This window comes from Podarcis erhardii (assembly GCF_964252035.2).
Source record: "Podarcis erhardii genome assembly, chromosome: 7".
In the NCBI taxonomy this organism is placed as follows: Eukaryota; Metazoa; Chordata; class Lepidosauria; order Squamata; family Lacertidae; genus Podarcis; species Podarcis erhardii.
The window spans coordinates 23625569-23645479 of NC_138511.1; the positions used below are offsets into that span (position 1 = coordinate 23625569).

General features: G+C 46.9%; 1 protein-coding gene across 1 annotated transcript in view; it reads left to right on the plus strand.

Annotated features, from left to right (window-relative positions):
- The window catches only part of PLCH2 (phospholipase C eta 2), a 115198-nt gene extending 96507 nt beyond the window's left edge, over positions 1-18691 (plus strand). Inside the window, exons 21-22 of the mRNA XM_081871459.1 lie at positions 9018-9360; positions 14293-18691. Coding sequence (XP_081727585.1) covers positions 9018-9360; positions 14293-15923 — 1974 coding nt within the window. The 3' untranslated portion in view covers positions 15924-18691. The remainder of the gene's footprint in view (positions 1-9017; positions 9361-14292) is intronic.
- The last annotated feature ends 1220 nt before the right edge of the window (positions 18692-19911 follow it).

Sequence of the window (19911 nt, forward strand, 5' to 3'; positions counted from 1 at the left end):
CTGAAGGGAGCCTTCCTGCCTTTAATAGCTTCCTTGACTCTGCTTGTTAGACCACGCTGGCATCTTCTTGGCCCCATCGCCGCCTTCACTGATCGGTGGTGTGTGTTCATTGCAGATGAGCTTCTGTTAGTGGGGCGTCAAACAATCCATAAGCGTTCTGGAATAAATTGACCCTCTTGCATTTTCCTTTCGACTTCCTTTTTTACCATTCACTTCATCTTTTTATTTTTTGGAAGTTCCGTCTTTTGAAATCAAATGTGACTGTGTTGGACTTCCCTAATAATTGTCCACTTACATAGAGTTTGGTTTTGATAGCCCGGTGACCACTTTGGCTCCCACTTAGCTCAACAACTTACACCAGGGCAGGCTGTGCTCAATGAGCTATGTGCTATGCAGCAGGAGGTTACAGGCCCAGTCCTGGCATCTCCATAATGGGCTGGGAATGTCACTTGTCTGAAGAAGAAGAAGAAGAAGAAGAAGAAAAAGAAGAAGAAGAGAAAGAGTAGTAGTAGTTTGGATTTGATATTCCGCTTTATCACTACCCAAAGGAGTCTCAAAGCGGCTACCATTCTCCTTTCCCTTCCTCCCCCACAACAAACACTCTGTGAGGTGAGTGGGGCTGAGAGACTTCAAAGAAGTGTGACTAGCCCAAGGTCACCCAGCAGCTGCATGTGGAGGACCAGGGATGCAAACCCGGTTCACCAGATTACGAGTCCGCCGCTCTTAACCACTACACCACACTGGCTCTCAAATCCATATAAACACCCATATTCTGCCTCTCTCCCCAAAAGTCTTTGGCGTGTATGTGGCATGTCTGATGTGTCTCTTATAAACAGTAACAGAAAAGACCTCATTCACTGAAAGCATAATAGAATGGTGTCTTAACCTGGCCACCTAAAAGTCCATAATAATATTGACGCCGCATAAGTATATTGGGATGGCTGTTCCACAGCTTGGGTGTTTGTGGCACACCAGGAAAGGTAATAATTGAGAAAGGCTATAGCTGAGGTGCAAATTAGGTCCCAACTTCAAGAAACCCCAGTCACAGACGGTGAAGATGATGCTAAGCAATGTCCTGATGCCTCAAGGCAGCTTCCTTATACAGAAAACAAATTACAGAACAATTCACACTTCTGTGGTAGCTGTAGGGGAGGTTTTCATGGAGGAAAGTTGGACAAGTTGATGCAGGAACAGCTGATCTTCAGATACGCAGGTTTCAAACCATGTACAGTCATACCTCGGGTTGAATGTGCTTTGGGATGAGCACATTCGAGTTGCGCTCCGTGGCAACCTGGAAGTAACGGGCTTTGAAGATGCTCGACTTCAGGACGAAAGGGAGAAACGTGCTAAGAGCCAGTGTGGTGTAGTGGTTAAGAGCGGTAGACTCGTAATCTGGGGAACCGGGTTCGCGTCTCCGCTCCTCCACATGCAGCTGCTGGGTGACCTTGGGCTAGTCACACTTCTCTGAAGCCCACTCACCTCACGGAGTGTTTGTTGTGGGGGAGGAAGGGAAAGGAGAATGTTAGCCGCTTTGAGACTCCTTTGGGTAGTGATAAAGCGGGATATCAAATCCAAACACTTCTTCTTCTTCTTCTAAGAGGAAGGCACGCTTAGCAAACCCTCACCGTGATCAACTCCTGCCTGGAAACCTATGTCCCCATGGTGGAAGGGCGTGTGGATCCAGAATTGGCCTCCACAGTCACTTACGGACTCACTGTTAAAACAATGTTTATGGAAGACAATGTTACTCGGCTACGAGTGATCGCCAAAGAAGAAAAGAATAAGATAGCTAGGACATTTCATAATGGCACAGTCCATACTTAATTTCTTTGAAGCTTAAGCAACTTGGACACCCTTCAAGCTTTGCATGTTTGTGCGCGCACACACCATTTTACCTTAGGCTTCCCCACCTCTTGACTGAAGGCAATTTTCAGCCTGTTTAACCTCCTTTGATCAGTGCCGCATAATTCTGACCCTCTTTGATTTCTCGCTTTCTGCCCAGGTGGCTTCTTGATGGATGGTTTTAATTTACAGCTGACTGACACTTCTTTTTTTAAGCCCTGGCAGCAATTTGAGGCCTTGCTGGATTCCCATCCGAACCCTGTCCATGAGTGTCGCTCTCTTTTAAGAGCATCAAAAGACCCCCACTGTATCTTGCAGACTCATCCTGGCGCCTCTCCCCACCTTTCCAATTTCTTCCAATTTCCAAAGCTGATTGCTTTATTTCTCGTCTCAGTGTTCTCAAATCTATTACCTGCCCCTTGTTGCTTCTCATTACTATTTCTGTCTGCTTCAGTTTTTATTGAAGCGAAGTCAATATGTTAATTCATAGCTCTAATCTTGCTATGGAACAAACCTTTTTTTGGGAGGGGGGGCTTAATGAGACCATAAATCCATCCCACTGAATATTAAACCAAACTTGATGTTCAAGCAGTGATTGATGGCCGATGCCTATTGGGACTAGTTGGGTGGAAGGCGAAGAGGCTCACAGGAGGTGGACCCATGACAGGCAGAGCCAACTAATTCTGGTTTTTGTCCCATCTTCCTCCCTGCTGTGTTCCATCAAAGTTAAAGAAGAGGAAGTGTCATCCCTTTTGCTGGATATAAGTATGAAGTAGGGCTCTGTACAGCCTACTGATCCCACCCAGTGACCTCTATCAGGCCACCCCACCCTGGGACAACTGGAGACCAACCCAGGGCAGGGATAATGTTTTATTACGGTGATTTTTTAAAAAAGTAGAAATTGTGAGGAGGCAGAAGGTTCTGTGGCTCATGTCATAAACTGATTCAGTTCCCCATGGAAAATTGCTTTAACCTTCCAAACCCGGCAGAAATTTTGATTGAACTCCATGCCCATCAACTGAGGAATTAATTCCTTCTTGGACACCACCTTCTCCCTTACACACACCCTGAGGGCCAATGTTGACCTGCTGGCAGTGTTGGGAAATAATTGGGGAATACCAGTTAATCCTTAAGTCTCACATGTGTGGGGAACTACAAAGAAAAAACAGCTGACTTCCTAAATTGAAAAAACTGTGTGGGGTTTGATCCACTCTTTAGCCAAAACAGCCCACAGCAGAGTTTAAAACACAGATCTATGTAGTGTTTGCAAAGCATAGGAAATATACATTGTTAGACCTTTAATTGTCCCACTATTAAGCACTTGCAATTGAGCTCCCCTGTCTCTACCCCTCTCAGACTGAATAGACCACAAACTTTAGTAAGTTTAAATGCTTTACTTACAGTAGTCACTGTTCTCTCTCATGCATTGTTCAGTGCTACAGCAGAAACAACACAGGCAATGTATTCTTGGTAGGAGAATACTGGAAGTATCTTCAAACATGGAGACTGGGCTACTGAGCTCCAGCCTCATGTGTGTGGTCAGCTTGCATGGTTCAAAAAAAAGAGGAGAGGAACAGGAAACTATCCTTCCTCGAAGATGAGTCATCTCCAGAAATTTACAGCTCTGTGGCCCTTAACCCTTTCATTCGCTAACTAGCATAGATATGCATTATTATGTTTTACTGCAAAAATTCTCACAGGCGGAACCACCCTTCTGTCAATTCCCTGATTTAATTATGATATCAGGTCAGTGGCAGATGGGGGCCCCATTCATCTGTCAAAGTTGGCCCATTGGCTGTGGGGAGATAAAGATCTGGCCCAGCTGGTTCCCTGCCCTGGCTTCTAGAGTTTGAAAATTGCTCAACAGACTGGTGCAAAGGTGGGCAATGTAGGAGAGGCAAGTCTGAAGGCAGTCCATGCCAAATTTGGGGGAGAAAATATATGTGCTTTTACCCAGGAGTTGTGTAACAGGTGTGTAGCTTTCCTTAAAAAGGCACTTCTCTGGCCAATGTTAGTCAATGGATTTCCTTATTCTGCTGTTGCTAGGTAATGGTTTCTACCCGATTTTAGGAGTCTGAAAATATAGAAGCTTGTTGCTATGCAAGATTCTCACAGATTAGGCCTCAGTCTTGAAGAGTTTACAGTTCAGGTAGGCTGAGGTTAGAAGTTAAGTGTGAAAGGAGGCAGGGAGGAGAGGTTTGCAGAGTTACGTCTGGGGTATACAGCTACTGGATTTCTGATAAGCAGCTTTTGAAGGTATAGAAGAGAGGAGGGGGCTTTAAGGGGCAGCTGTTTCACTGTGTATGCTTTATCTGCTGAATCGTCTCTTTTCCCATTGCTAACTTCGGAGGCTAGACTTGCCAGTTGACCCAAAACAACAACAGCCAAGTTGGCTCCTTCATTTTTAGCAGCCATACAATGTGCAGAAATCAGCCATGAAGCATATTCAGGCAGCTGCTGGAGCCCAAGCGCCCTGGGATAGCCTGCCTCTGACACTTAACCCTCAACTGCATTTTTTTTGAAGAAGACGACAAAAAAGCATTACCTGCTTTCCTCTGGCACTCAGTGACTCTCAGGTGCCATTTTGGACTGGTTCCTGAATGGCCCTGTAAGTTGAATCATTCTGGAGCATTGTGTATATTTGAGAGAGGGGGACACACAAAGGGGAAGATGGCTACCACCAAAAGCCATGGTGGTCACCATCTCTCTCTCATTTTATTTTTATTTTTTAATGGCTCTCCAGTGGAAGAGGAGCCTGCTAATAGGGGAGACACACCATAGGTGGGAACTTTGCCGTGGGCTCTCTTAACCCAGCTGGGGTTTGCATGGCCTGCTTCCCAACTCTGTAGCCATCTCGGGCAATCTCTGGGGTGCAATCTCATTTTTGCCACTAGGTTCGGCTGGGTCATGAGAAGCAGAATATGTAAGGTTTGAGCTAGCTGGGTCCAGTGTTGCATAAGGCCCTGCCCTCTTTGTGAAGTAGCTCCAGGGCACAACCTGGGCTGTCTGGCTTGATTGTGCCAGAGGGCATTTGCCGTTCCTACAGCTAGTGAGCCTGCTCCCAGAATCCTCCACGTGACGTAGCAGCAGGTCCAGATCCTCTTCAAATTTGTGTGATCCTCGCCAGTTGCGAGGATGTTCACCCAGCCTAATGCAGTTATACTTAATGGAAGATATAAGGATATACAAAATGGCACATACTAAATCCAACCAGTTCATGGTGCATGAATATATTCACTTAATATATATTGCACACAGTTGAATTGTGGGTCCACTTCGGAACCCACAGTCTTGCAGACTCCTTTGCGGGGCAGTCCAAAGAGATTTCTGCCCTTTAACGTGATAAAGATGGTTAATCCAGGCACACACAGGCCATAGTCGGAGCTGCTTCTGGGCACATGCTTCAAATTCAAGAGAGCAAATCCCTGGTGAGGGGAGCAGAACTTGATGTGTAAGCAGCCCGGGGTATTTTGTGTGTGTGAACAGTTCTCCCTGAGAGTTTAAAGGCCAGAAATCTCTTTTAGAAGAACAGAGGCAGTACAGCAGCCCCCAGCCCATCTCGTAAGTACTTCTATTATTTTTTTTATTTACCTTGCTGTTTCTGTGCAGACTTTTAAGCCCTTCCTCTTGAAAATCCACACAGAAACAGGACGGACTCGGTCCTGCCCCTGTGCATAACTGCGAGTAGCCGAACTTTGATGGCTCCATCCCTAGTTGTAATTCGCTTTTCTAAAAATGTGCTTAAAAAAAATAAAAGGAAAGCTATGGGTTGCATCCAAAGTCTGTCTTACTCAGAGTAGGCCCATTCAAATTAATGAGCATGGCTTACTTGTGTACATTAATTCTGGTGGGTTTGCTCTGAGTAGAACTCGGTGGGAGACAACCCTGTGGTCCTCAGAAAGCTGACTGCTCCTTGGTCCATTATTATAACTTTCTGTACTCCAAGGGAATCACAGGGCCCCCCCCTCTGCTTTTTAAGCTTTTCATATGTTTACCTCCAAATGACTACCTCCTGTTGCTTCTCTCTCTCTCTCTCTCTCTCTCTCTCTCTCTCTCTCTCTCTGTTTATCTGTGTTGCTTGTCAAATTTCTCACGTGTGGCTTCTCTCCAGCCCCCTTCCACTGCCGCCACCCTCCCGATGTTGCCTTTATCTCTTTGTGTAGCCTCCTCAGCTTGTTCGGTGTCTCACTTTCTGCCTTTTACTTCTGTCTGTTTGTGATTTCAGTGGACTTCTCTGTGTCAAAAAAAGTCTCCTTTTAGAAGCAGAGCAAATTTAGACGCCTTGAAGGTACCCCCCTCCTCCTCCCAACACAGGAAGGTGTAGTGCGCTCCTAGCGACACGTTCTGCATGCTTCTCTAACCGATAACATCATTAACATCCAGTGGTTTTCTTATCCCTTCCCCCCTTATTTAGCTCTCTTTTTTATTATTTCTTCCACTTCCTGAAAATAAATAAACTAAATCTTCCACTCATTACATGGATTGCAACATTTCCTGGAACGTTTGCCGGGCCATTGAACAGCCAGAGTGCTCTACATTTATGAAGCAGATCCAGGATAAAATATATCCTTTATAGGGGGAAAAACCCCTCCATTGCCCTCTCCCTGTCCATCACTTACCCTCATCCATCACTTACCCTCATTCGTGGACTAGACACCATCTACTAATTTCAAAGGGGGAAATGAAGTTCTGGTTGAGCCAATTCTACCTCCCCCACCCAGATACCTCCTATCTTTGGAGGAAATTCTCCTTCAGATATAAGCAGGAATCTGTTGCTGTTTCTTTCCCCGCTATGTTTGGAGAACCCAGTTCCCCCACTGTTACTTTTTTTCAAATATGCTGGATCTTCTTCTTAAATGACTTTTCTTTTCTTCCAACCAAATTTGCACTGGATTTGGGGCCTTGAATCGCTTGTTTTGATTCAAGCGTCACTAGCTAGCCTCACTGGGATGCATCAAATGGTCTAGATGGATTGAACCGGGGGAGCCATCACTGCACACTTCACCTCATTACATCAATGGGATACTTTTCTTTCTTTGTGGGGCGGGTGGGAGACTTCACATTATTTATGTATATGTGTACAGAGATTTCCCCGCCTTCCCTTGAAGTTTGTGCCCCAAGGGGTTTAAAATTATTTGCAAAGTATGATTACTGTTTGGATGGTCATTCTATGCACTTGCCAATTTGACTCAGTATTTTGAATTTTTGGTTCTTTGGGCTGCTCCGTTAGCAGCTAGCTGTTCAGTCTGAAATTTGGTAGCTTCCATTCTGTTGAATCCCTACAGAGCAGGAGAATAAAGGATAGGTAGCAAAAAGCCCCAGTGAGAACATGTTGGAATAACAGACCTGTCTTTTGAGTTCTATAGGTTGCATTTAATGTTAGCCCTACTCAGAGTATCCCCATCAAAATGAATGCACATGACTATCATAGGTCCATGGATTTCATTGGGTCTACTTTAAGTAGAGCTTAGTTAGATCAACCCTTTAGTGCTATTTGCCATTTCCTTTCAAGCCCAACTACAGTCGCATAGATAACTAATCAATGCACAATCTCAAGGAATTAATTATTCCTACCTTCCTCAAAAAATACCCATCTTCTAACAGCAGCAATGGGGGAGAAATTTGACTAACTTCTCATTTAAAGTCAAACCTTCCTAATCTGCACTTTCTTAAATAATATCAGAACCAAAATACTGCCATCTTTCAAAATTCGTCCAACGGAACAGCTCCGTTTTGTTCCAAGCAGTCGCTCAACGTCCTACACTTGAAGCAGACTCCTTTTTTTGGTGTGTGTGGAAAGCCTCAAGTGAAACTCCCATTAACCAGCAAATTGGCAAGTGTCCATGGAATGACTGTAGTGGTGTTGAACACTGTGTTCAGAAGGTAGGAGGTGTTTCTTTTAAGACACTTGGAGGCAGTTGGGTATTGCCACAGTTGCTCACGTTGCACGTATTATAATGTTTTGCCTCCTGCTTCACTTTGACTCCTGGTCAGGAAGGTGCTGTAGATTTCTGAAGCGATGCAAATATTCAGCAACGTACCAATTGACCGGAGACCACCGTAGGACAAGTGGAGAAGAGGTGGAAAATTAATACCTGAACCATGCGGCGACCTTGGCTTTCTCAAATCAGCATCAAGTGTCTGAAAAGTTATGACGTGCCCACCTTCAGTGTTACCAAATTCTAAATCTTGAACGGGGTGGAACAGATGGGGAGCTCACCTCTACAAATTCCTTGCCATTCAGGGGTAAAGGGCACTAGACTGTGTAAATGAAGACTTTGCTTGTTTACTGTGTATACACTAACTTATGAACATGCCCAGCAATAGCCATGCATCACCAGTGCCTAAAGGTTGTGTGGTGTGTCTAAAAAGACTTTCATCACATGAGAGTTAATTACATGCTTCGTTCTCTTCCTTACCAATCCACTGGAGAGGGTACCCCCTCCCCCGTGCGATCCTATGCATGTCTGCTCAGAAGTAATCCTCATTGAGTTCAGAGGGGGCTTACTCCCAGGTAAGATTGCATAGAATGGCAGGCTTAGCCCTTTTCAACTACCTCTGAACAAAATGGCAGCTTGCAGTGCCATTTCAAGGAAACCATTTTTGGAGAAGTCAAACCCTGGTAATCAAAAGATGTAAGCATAAGCACATGGACAAGACTGACTGCGAGAAGCCCAAGGGTCAGGTCCTCCACTCCAGGAGGCAAAAGACGTGGTTTGTGAGAGTGATAGCTACGGCTAAGGCAGAAGATCCCTTTGGAAAACGATGGGTGGGCCACCACTCCCTGTCCCCCCTCAATAAGTTGCCCAGTCCAAAGGTACTTGGAATTAAGCAACACTGACGCCAACAGGGCTTCATTTCTCAGTGAGCATGCATATAAGCTGTATGAGTAAACACGCAAGTGTCATTAGTGAACCAGAATGAAGTGGCTGGTGGGTCAATTGGGGAGGGGGACTAGCAGGACGACAGAAGTGTGAAACCCAAAACTTGCAACTCATACCTTCCTCCTCATTCTGTCTTCCAGCCCAACCTGGATAGGTGATGCTACCCATGAGGTTAATAATACCACGTTGCACATCACTAACCTTTTGTTTCTTTGCACACTGGGGGAGAGAAATGCACATCTTCTGTTACGGGTGTTTTTTTTCTTCTCTCCCTCTTATTCTCTTTTCCAGGCCAAGCAAGCTCTGGGCTTAAAAGGCCTATTTCTCAGAAATCCAAAGCAGGCCTCTCTAGACAGTCATGCTGCTGGCCAACTCAACCGCAAACACTCCTTTAGCAGCCACATTTTACGGCGGACTGCCAGCGCGCCCACCAAGACCCAGAAGAAAACCAAAAAGGGCTTCCCTGAGATTGCAATCGACACCAAAGACCACGGCTCCCAAGGGGACGGCGAGGACCACGAACTGGAGGATGACTCCTCCCTCCCTCGTTTCGACCAAGAGCCCGAATGTGGGTCCCCGGCACCCTTTCTTGGAGACGGTGTCCCCAGGGAGGCTCAAGGCAAAGGGTTGAAAGGTAAGGCTCAGAGTTTCGGCAAGGGCGAAAGCCGCGCGCAAAGGGACGTGACCTTCAGCGAGCCGGTCCGGAGGTCCAACCGGGTCCGCCTGCAGGAGCCTCCTAGCGAGAAGCAGGGCGTCTTTGCCCGCTGCGCCATCAATGGATCGGGTAGGATCGGCGTGGCCACCAACTGCATGAAGTGCATGATAGGCCTGAACGAGAGCCCCGATTTAGAGTGCAAGTGGGGCGACCACGGCGACGCTCAGCCTGCCCCCAACGACGCTTCGCACTGTAATGAGTACGGCAGCCTGGCTGGAGGCGAGGAGAGGTTAGAGCTTAAAAGCTGGGGGGTCCAGGAGCAGCAGCCCAGGCCGCAGCAGCCAGACCTGCGCCTGTGCAGGGCTGGCGCCGATAACCTGCCCAGGACCTGCCAGCCCTTTGCGACCTCAGGGAAGAAAAACGGGGACTCCAAATGTCACGGGGCGAAAGGCCATTCCCGGCAGAGGTGGCAGGCCCAGCCCGGTGGCAAATATGGAAGCACGGTCAACCTGGTCACCACCAGCAATGGCTCCATGTCCTCCAGCTCCAGCAGCTTAGAGAGCCTCGGAAGCCCCGACTTCCCCAAACGTTTGTCCGAGACCTCCAGAAAACAGGCGGGCACCCTTCAGAGGGAAATGAATGCCTTGTTTGCTGAGAAACTGGAGGAAATTCGAAGTAAATCCCCTATATTCTTTACTGGTAAGACCAGATCTTCTTCACCCCACCCATCCGCTTTAGATCGTGTCGTCATTTCAGTTTCCCCTTAGAAGTCCCCGCGCTTTGTTTTAATTTTGCTGTGGTAGCTCTCCGTTTAGTGTGGGCAAGGGGAGTAAAAACACACACACACACACACACACACACACACACACACACAGCCATCAGTTCTTTCTAGATGTGCTCAGTTTTAGATGTGCATTGGTTTCTGTGACGTACAAAATCATTGCCGGTGTAGCAAATCCTTCTATATATTTTTGTGGTTTGTCTGTGCATCTCTGTCTCTTTGTTTTAATCATGTAATGCATAAGTATGATTCTGAGATTTGTTTTCCAGTCCAACCAGAGGATCATGCAGAAATAAGGAACAAGGGAACTAATTCTCTATCAGTATTGACAGCAATTACATGCTAGGATCCTGGTATAAATGTTGAATATGGGTACAAAGATCCCCTTTGGTTGGGAGTCTAATTTATCTTAGGTTTCATTTGATTAATTTTTTTTTATTTGTTTCAATGTGATACTTTTGCAGGTGTCGCAGCACAAATCGGCATGCAGAGTAATCCTATGTGTGTCAATGTAGAGAAGTAAGCCCCTTTAAGTTCAGTGGGACCAGCTGCTCCAGTGCCAGTGTGTATAGGATTGTAGCCTTTGGCTGCAGTTAGCTGGGACTAAGTTCCATTGAACTCAATGGGTCCTGCTTCTGAGTAGAGAAGGCACAACATTGCACCGTAAATTGGGGATCATCAGTTTGTGGATTCCTATGACCTAGTCTGTTGGCCTGACACAGCAGTGGATTTTGGGAGCCAGGTGGCCCACAAAAAAAATGGGCCACCTTTTGTAGCCCCAAGTGGCCAGACAATTGATTTATTTCTGTTATGGATTTGACACCCAACATTCCCAGACTCATCCTTCTGTACAAAATCCAAATGAGAAACATAGCATTAAAACGTGAGGGATCTCTCTTCCTTACAACTTAAAACCATCCACCCTTCTTATTCTTGTTTTTAGAACGGTGGGCAAATGATTTACTGTCCTTGATTAACGATTTGGCCTGGACACCTCTGGTTGGTCAAAAAAAGAATTCTCAGGATCCTACCAGAAGCTTATCCAAATGGATTTTATTCCCCCTTACTTCTCCCTACTAATTTATTCCTTCTCCTGTGTTCACCCTTTCCTGAACTAACTGTGGTTTTTTTTTTCTCCTGTGTTCTGTCCTATTATTCCACATGCAATCTCTTGTCTCTGTAGTTAAGAACTGAAAGGATGAGCAAATTACAGGTAACTGTTGAGCCTCGCTGGTTTAAGTGCAGTATTGCTTGATTTCCCCCTCCTTCCTTTATCTTTCTGTGCTTCCCTTTTCCAACTTCTGCATGATTTCTTGAAAAAATGCCATGCATGGATTTGATTCAGCACCTCGCCCTTACTCACCCTCCCCTTTAATCCTATGTTATGCTGATTACATAAGAAATATATTACTGGCACTGGGTGGTATCCAACTGACATATCCTGTCAACACAAGGAATGTTACCCTTACACAAAGGAACTTCGCCTTTCTCCTCTGCTCACGTGCACCCAGTACCCCCCCCCCCCCGCAAAAGAACACTACTCCACATTTAGTGGGTGTGCAGGGCAGGAGAAGAGAGAAAGTTCCATTGGGCAAACTTAATTCCTTGCACTGCCGAGATGTGTTGGTTGGATGCCACCCTTATCACTGTTTCCCCAAAGCATGTGCGAGTGTGTGTGTGTGTGTCTTCAGCCGATGTGAGATTTCTTGGAGGGTGGGGGAAGCAATCTTTGATAGCCAATGTGGAGTTGCGTGGCGATTCCCGCCCCCTCCCACAGATGGAATAAATAAAGACACCGGACACAAGAATTTAGGTTAATGGGCGAAAAATGGCCACAACTTTATTGATTACAGGTAAGAGCGGTATTGGCTTTAGGCATTGGCCCTATCAGACTAACTGGCATAAAACCGGGATAGGGTTAAGCACCAACAGGGGGAGCCCCCGAGATGCACATCCCTAGGAGCTCCCCGAGGGGTTACCGCTCGGGAGCGCGCTTTAGGCCCTAGCCTCCCTAGGTTTCAGACGAGGCGACGCCCCCCGAAGTCCTTTAACGAACTACCCTTCAACATTTGGGGTAGGTGATGGCGTTCCTCCCCCCCAACTCATTTGCATAATAATACCCCTGCCGATGCCTAACCACTCAAACCAAAGGTGTTTTGACGTTTTGCTACGAGGTAGGCGAAAAAACCAAGTGGCTTCCAAAATACTGCCAATTAGCCAAATGGAAAAACTCCTACCAGGCCCCTTGCGGCGACCATAGCAAAGTCCAAATGAAAACCTAGAGGGTGGGTGGGTGGAAAACCGCAGCTGGCTGAAAGAAAAGAAAGGGGCGAGCATGGGCTGCCCCAACCTTAAATGCCCCCATTAAGCCCGCTCCCGCCACCAGCCGATTGGCTGGCACAGTAAATGATGAATACTAATGAATCCCGGGATTCCCCAAGTCCCGCGGGGCTGCAGCCAGCCCTGCAAGGATGTAGATGGGGCGTGAGCCCCCAATGCCCCCCCTCCTTATGTTGGGAGTGGCTTTTTTGGCAACCAGAGTTACGGAATCACCACCTTGACCTGTAAGGAATTAGGCATACGGAAGGAAACTTGGTCACACGTGCCTTGCACTTGGGAAGTGATCCCTCCAGCATTCTCTTCATCCTAATGTTATAAGCCTGGATTTTTGAATTCTGAATTCCATGCCTTTGCTTAAGAACATCAGAAGATCCCGGCTGCATCAGGCGCATGGCCCATCTAGTTCAGCATCCTGTTCTCAGAGTGGCCAACCAGATGCCTCTGGCAAGCCTACAAACTTCCAGAGTTCATTAGGAACCCTCAGTTCCACTTTATTATTATTATTTATCAATTTTTCAGATTTATAGTACAGAGCACTGCAGATGAAAAGTTTGCCACAACCTTCAGTTCATTCATGCTCTCCCTTACCCTCTCCCCACCCGCCTTCTCCCCAGTATCCCCAATATATGCATTGGTAAAACACTGCAAGAAAATTTGATGTGATCGTATATGCAATTGCATCAGTAATTATTATTTTTTTGTGGGGAGTTATGCCAATGTGTCAGAGTACATGCACGTGTCGGTAAAACACAGCACAGAAAGAATCTTGATACAATCATGCATATGACAGCATCAAAAATTACTTTCCTGTAGTGTTGTTGTTTTTAATTTGGTATGCACAAGTGCATCGAGAACTAAAGGAGTTGCAAGCTATGGCAAGCTGTGCATGCTCAAATTCCTGCACTAATTTTAGAAGTCATCCTTGTTAAAAATTCCAGAGCATTGGAAGTCAGAGCAGACCAAACCCACACAGGACAATAAAGGAATGGGATAGGGGAAATCATACCCTCTTGTGCTTTCCTATAGCATGCACGTTTACCAGAGAAGCCAGGTCAAGCAAGAGGTGGTAGGAGTGTTCTGTCTCTATATGCAATGTGCAAACAGAGATGTACCACCTACCTCCTCTGGTAGGGCACTACACTGCAGGAGGAGCTGGGAATGGAGGGAGACACCTTCCTTTTTCTCTAATGCACTCAATTTTGCAAAGTAATTTCCCTTAACACATTTTTGTGTGTCATCTTCATCTGTGTATGCATCAAGCTGCACACTTCACCTATTTTCATTTTCGTGCACATTACTTGCCTGGAAAACTGCACCGCAACATTTGGAATGGAGGGCTGGGTTCAGTTTGTGTATTTTGTCAGAAAGTGTGAATTATGTAAGTTTGCCTTTATATGCAAAATGAACAGAAATTATCCCCCATCCCTAAAAGGTATGTGCCCCAGGCAGAGTAGGGAGGAGTCACAGCTTTTACTACCCTCCATTTTCTGAGACAGTTTGGGATGAGGGAGAGGCAAGTATCGCCCAGAACGACCTGATATTCTTCCAATGGACAAGCTGTTTTGAATCTATTCTCTGTGGATTATGGGTTGAATCCAATGCTAGCCTGACCTATTGAAGTTAATGGACACGACTAACTTAGGTTCCTTAATTTCCATGGGTCTACTTGAAGTATAATTTAGTTGGATACAACCTTATATATATTGTGTCTGATGTATTAGAGTTGTAGCTGCAAAAGAATTCATTCAGTAACTGATCAGTCTCATTCACTGCTTTCCTTCTTCCTACAGATGTCCGCCAATTCTCAATGCAGAGGTCAGTCACTTCATTATGTAGCCTGGAGACCATCAGTGAAGAACCCTTTGTTGCCAACGAGGACCAGCCTGCTCCTTTTTGCCTTTCTCTGCCCACTGCTCCTGCTAGCGATCCCAAGGAAGGGTCTGTGCCTGATAATTCCCATGACCCGTCAGATCAGCTTCAGAGAGTTCCTCTTCCGCAGCGCACGGTGGTGGTTTCGGAGGACAGAAGGTTCCTTGCTCCCAGCCCAACCATCACAAGTATTCTGGGACCAAAAAATGTTAGGAGAAACGAGAAACAAGGAGGTGATGGAGGTCAAGCTGGTTCACAAACTCAGGATGATGTAGCGTTGGCCAACCATGGGCCTCATTCTACCCATAGTTGCCAGAAGAAGAGAGATGGCATGGCTGAAGAACTGATGGATGTTGAGAGAGTGGACGAGAAGGCCAGCAATGCAGCTAGGCAACCGCAACAATGCAACGTGGAGAGCACCACACTAGCTTCACCTCGAGATTCTCCCCAAGTAACTCAAGGTGCCGCAGTCCCCCACACGTCTCGTGTGATAGTGAGGAGGTCGAAAAGTGAAGGGCAGAACCTTTGTGACTGCTCAGTTCCAATGAGGTCTCCTGGTGACTTCTCACCAACAGCTGCAGTGTACTCTGATGCCACAGTGAATGACCGTATCTGGAGCAAGCTGGACTCCAGCAGTCACAGGGACAGCATGTCTTCCTCTTCTAGCATGTCCTCCAACGATACGGTCATAGACCTCTCCATGCCCAACCTCACCCGCAAAAGCCTCCCAGACCTTGGAATCCAGCACGAGAACTTCAAAGTCATCCCCGAGAGGAGAGGTGCACGCCCGTGGTCTGCCAGTGCTGCTTCCGGGCGTGAAATGCCCATGGTGACCAAGAGCAAATCCAATCCCAACTTGAGGTCAGGCCAACCCACAGAGGATGAGCTGCGCCCTAGACCGCTAGCCAAGGGTCTCGAGCTAGGGTTGCCGTCCCTACCCAGAAGGCACACCTGGAGCCGGTTGTATATGGAGAGCCTCAAGCAGTCCTGCCTGAAGCCAAAAGGCCAGGAGAGCGACCAGGCCAAATCGAAAAGCCTTGGTGACCTGACCTCGGATGACATCACGTCCGTCTTCGAGGGCAAGTACCGCAGCATCAGCCGGAGCTTCATCACCCGGTCGATGAGGGAGCAGCGGCACTGTGTGGCAGCCAGGTCCTCGGCAAAGCCCCTGGACCCTCTCACGGAGCGCCTGAAGAAGCTAACCACCTTCCAGCAGGAGAACGACATCACTTCCCCTACCAGCCTCGAGCCAATTGAGTCCGAGGAGGAAGAGGAAGGGGTGGGCCTTCTCCGAAGGTCTTCATCCAGGAGCCAGAGCAGAGTGAGGTACATCGCCAACCGGGCCAAGCAGGCACAGGAGAGGCAGAGGCTGAAGAGCCTGGCGCTGAACAAGGGGAGCCCCATTGAGGAGCGAGGGAACCCCGAAGGGGCCTGCTGCTTCACCAAAGGGGCCTGTATGGACATGGCCTCTGCCGGCCTGTTTACATCCCCACTCAAGAACCAAGCTGACTTGAACCGTGACACCGAAGTCGTCTTTATTTTCAAACTCTAACGCTGGGAAGGGCTGAACAAGCTTGATGTTTACATTCCTGTAAGAGCAAAACCAACAAAACAAACAAACAAAGCATACACACATATATATATTTTTAATAAAACGCACAGGACGCAAAGAGCCCTCGTCCGAGGATAGCACTTCTCCCCCTCCTGCTCCCAGCCTCCAAAGGACAATTTATGTGTGTGGAAAATTATACTAATACTAATAATGCAAATTTGTAGCATGCAATATGGGCAATGGGCAACCAGAATGTTCCTGAGGGAAGGGAATAGATACTGCAAAGATGCCCTCGCCCATTTCCCCTGGGAAACATGTCTGTGGATCTGCATGACCATTCTCTCTTCCTGTCTGAGTTCCCCCTTTTTCTTTTCTTGGTAAGGCGAGTCTTCAATATGCATTGGACTTAAAGCTGATGCCAGTTGCTGCCTTAATCTTCCCACTGAAGCTACTACAACAGGGTTGGGGAAACTCTATTCAACCCAAGGGCCACATTCCCTTCTGGCCAACCTATTGAGGGCCACGTTCTTGTGGTGGGTGGAGCAAAAGGCAAAAGTGGGTGAAGCTAGTTTCTACACACACACACACACACACACACACACACACACACACACACACTAACCTCAGTCTCTCCATCCAAGCAAGAAGCATAAGTTAAAGGGCACATTCCAGCCAGGCAAAAATATTTGGTTCGCAAAGCAGAGCAAAGTGAGGGATGTGGTCTGAGTAAAGGCTGTGTGGCCTGGGGCAAATCCTGAGGTCCAGATAGAAATGCCTGAGATTTCCCACCATTGTGCTACAGCCTGACTTCAGTTGCGGAAGCCAAAGCAGCATTTGGAACATGCAAAAGGTCCAGCGCTTGTTCTGCCCTTGTTTTTCTGTATAGCTGAGAGTGGTGTGAAAGACCTGCTTAATTGATTGATTGATTGATTGATTGATTGTTTTTCTGGGGCAGAGCTGGGGGAAATGTACTCACCGTGGGCAGCCATGTCTTTAGCATGTTACCTTTAACACTTTTGGGGGCGGGGCGTATGTGGCTGCAATGGCCTGTCTCCAGCCTTTGGGACATATTCCCCAATCATTTTGGCCTTCCTTGCTTCCTGTTCCCTGCACTGCTTGCCTGTGGGAATCTCCTGCCGAGATGAGTCGGCATGCTGTGCCTCTTCTCCAGTGGAGGCTGGCCCATTGGGGCAAATGGGGCACTGCCCTGTCAACCTCAGTCTGCCTCTCAGCCAGCTCTCACCTGCATTGCCTTCTTAATTCCACCCGGTCCAGCTGTCAGCTTCCTCCTCTTCAGTGATGCCCCTGGTAGATCTCAACAGGAAGGAGGAGGAGGGGAGCAAAAATAGTATGAGTTGGCTCTGACCCTACCTCCCATTGGCCTGGCGGGTGGTTCAAATCCCCAGGGCTGTCTGTAAGTAGGAAGGCAGAAAGACAGGTTCTGCCTGAGTGCAGACAGAGGTTAGTGGTTCAGTGCCCAATTGCCCAAACGTGTCAGCCTCCTCTGGAGTAGAGATGGGCGACTCCACCTAACTTCCAGCCTCTCTCGCTTTTGCATGTGTCCACTCACAAGCCTGTCTCACGTTAACCTCTGATAATATACACACATTTTTTAAATCAGCATGGAAAGTTTGCATTCAATTTGCAGCATGCATTTTTTTTAAGAGATAAGTTTTTTTGAGCCTCTTGAAGCATCTGTGAAGTTCAAAAGCCAGTAGTTCAGTGAACTCCTATCTGCACATTAGTCCAGTAGGTGCAGGTAAGGTCTCCTTTCTGTGTTGGAAGTTGTGAAGACCTGAAGATCCCTGTCGTGGAACTTTTGATGCTATAGGAGCTGTAGCTCAGTGGCTTTGCATGCAGGAAGGCCCCAGGGTCAATCCCCAGCATCTGTGGTTAGGGCTGGGGCAAGACCAGAGACCTTCTGAAATGCTGGAGGACCACTGCCAATCAGCAGTAGGCAATGGGTGGACCGGTGGTTTGACTCAGTATAAAGCAGCTTATTACGACCCTGCGTCTTCAGGGAAGGGCCGTAGCTCAGTGGCAGAGCATCTGCCTGGCATGCAGAAGTCCCGGGTTCAATCCCAAGCATCTCCAATGAAGTCTGGAGGGAGGACACGCTGCCTGAGACCCTGGCCGGTCAGCATGGACCACTGAGCGAAGTGCGCCAGTGGTCTGGCTCAGTATAAAGCGACTTCCGATGCTGTTCTCAGTGGTGAGGACTTCACAACCCCTTTGGAAAAGCTGCCCCTTACCCCTGAAAGCCACGGGACAAGCGGGAAACGGCTCAAGCTTGTGCTTTTTCAGAACAGGACAAGCGGAAGCGTGAACCCTCAGGGAAGTCCAAGTAATTCTCTTTCTTTCCCGTTTTAACTACTCATTTAGGAAAAGGGGTTCAGGCAGCTAATCGTAGACTAGGCAGGAAAATGTTTTTCATTGCCTTTGCATAGCTCCATAATAACTCCGGGGGGGGGGCAGGGGGAGAGTTGTCATTTCCCCCAGAAATGTCAGCTAAAAATAATAATTTTATGATGCTTCAAATGTCAGCTGTACATAGCACCTGTGGAATGACCGCTTCCTATTGCTTTCCACCCCGTTTGTTTGCCTGTATGTTTTTGCACTGCCATGCAAAATACTTTTTAAAAAATATGTTTTAAACAAAATTAGAGAACATAAACTCTGTTCAGAGTTAAACAGAAAAAGCCCACCCTTTTAAAATTCTTGCTTTAAACACACACACACACACACACACACACACACACACACACACAATGGATGTACATTTTATCGAGGAAGAAAACAAGGGAAGAATTTATCAAGACACCTTTTTTATTTTTTAAAAAAGAGAACATATTTTAATTTCCGGCCCTTATTATACAGGGCTAAAAGGGGCTAAAAGGGGAGGGCAGGTTTTTTTTGTCAAGAGTTGTTGTTGTTGTTTTTGTTGTTGTCGGTTTGTTTGTAATATTTCTTATATATACATAAATATATATATATATATATAAATATATATATTGCAAATAATTTAAAATCTATTTGTAAAACCAACTGACACAACTCAAAATAAAGATTATTTAACCTATTTGTTTCCGAGGGGTTCATCCGCCACTAAAGAAGTTTCGAGGCTGAACGGGGATTTGAACCCAGGTCTCCTGGGTCCTAGGATGGACAGCGAGCAGCTAACTTTGCAAGGTTTGGTGGAAGGTGTAGGATTCCCTATTCTCTCCTCATCGCCAATGGCAGATCCAGGTTCTGGAGATCTCTTGGTGCAGAATGTGCTTTCAAAGTATCCACCTCCTGCTCACAGCTATTGATACTACTCAGTGCCTCTCCCACTGGACCCAATCCTCACTACCTTCCAGAGCAAAGGTAGCTAACCTTCTTCAGGCTGACGGTCCCATTGGCCCTTAGCATACCCTCCAGGGGGACCATGTCAAAATGTTTTTTAAAAAGTAGATGTGGCTGTTTTATTGTGATTTTAACAAATGAAATTGGGGAGGGGGTGGTTAGGGTCCAGAAAACATTTCACAATGGGGCACCTACGGGAGCATTCAGTGGGGGGAGGGCGGCAGTGCCTGTCCCTTGGCACAGATCCAGGATAGTGGTTATCCCCAAACCAGGGAAAGACAAAACTATTAGGCTCCTATAAACCAACTTGTTGAATAAGGATGCTGAGCTCTTTACTGAATGGGACCCCTGTTAGCCCCACTTTTAGTCCTAATCAGAATAAACCCATTGAAGTCAATGTTAATTTGCACACGAGTTTCATCTGGTCTGCTCTAAGCAGGATTTAGCTGGAGACAACCTAAGATGTCCATATTACTGGTGTCCAACCAAAGGTGCCCTGTACTGAATCACTATGTGAATTGGTGTTTCAGCAATCCGTGCCTAATGCAGAAGGAGCCCACAGTGCTGGTGGGTGGACTCGAATTTGCAGCTAAAATTTTGACACGTCCCCACTTTGATTGATTGCTATTTCTGGCAATTATGG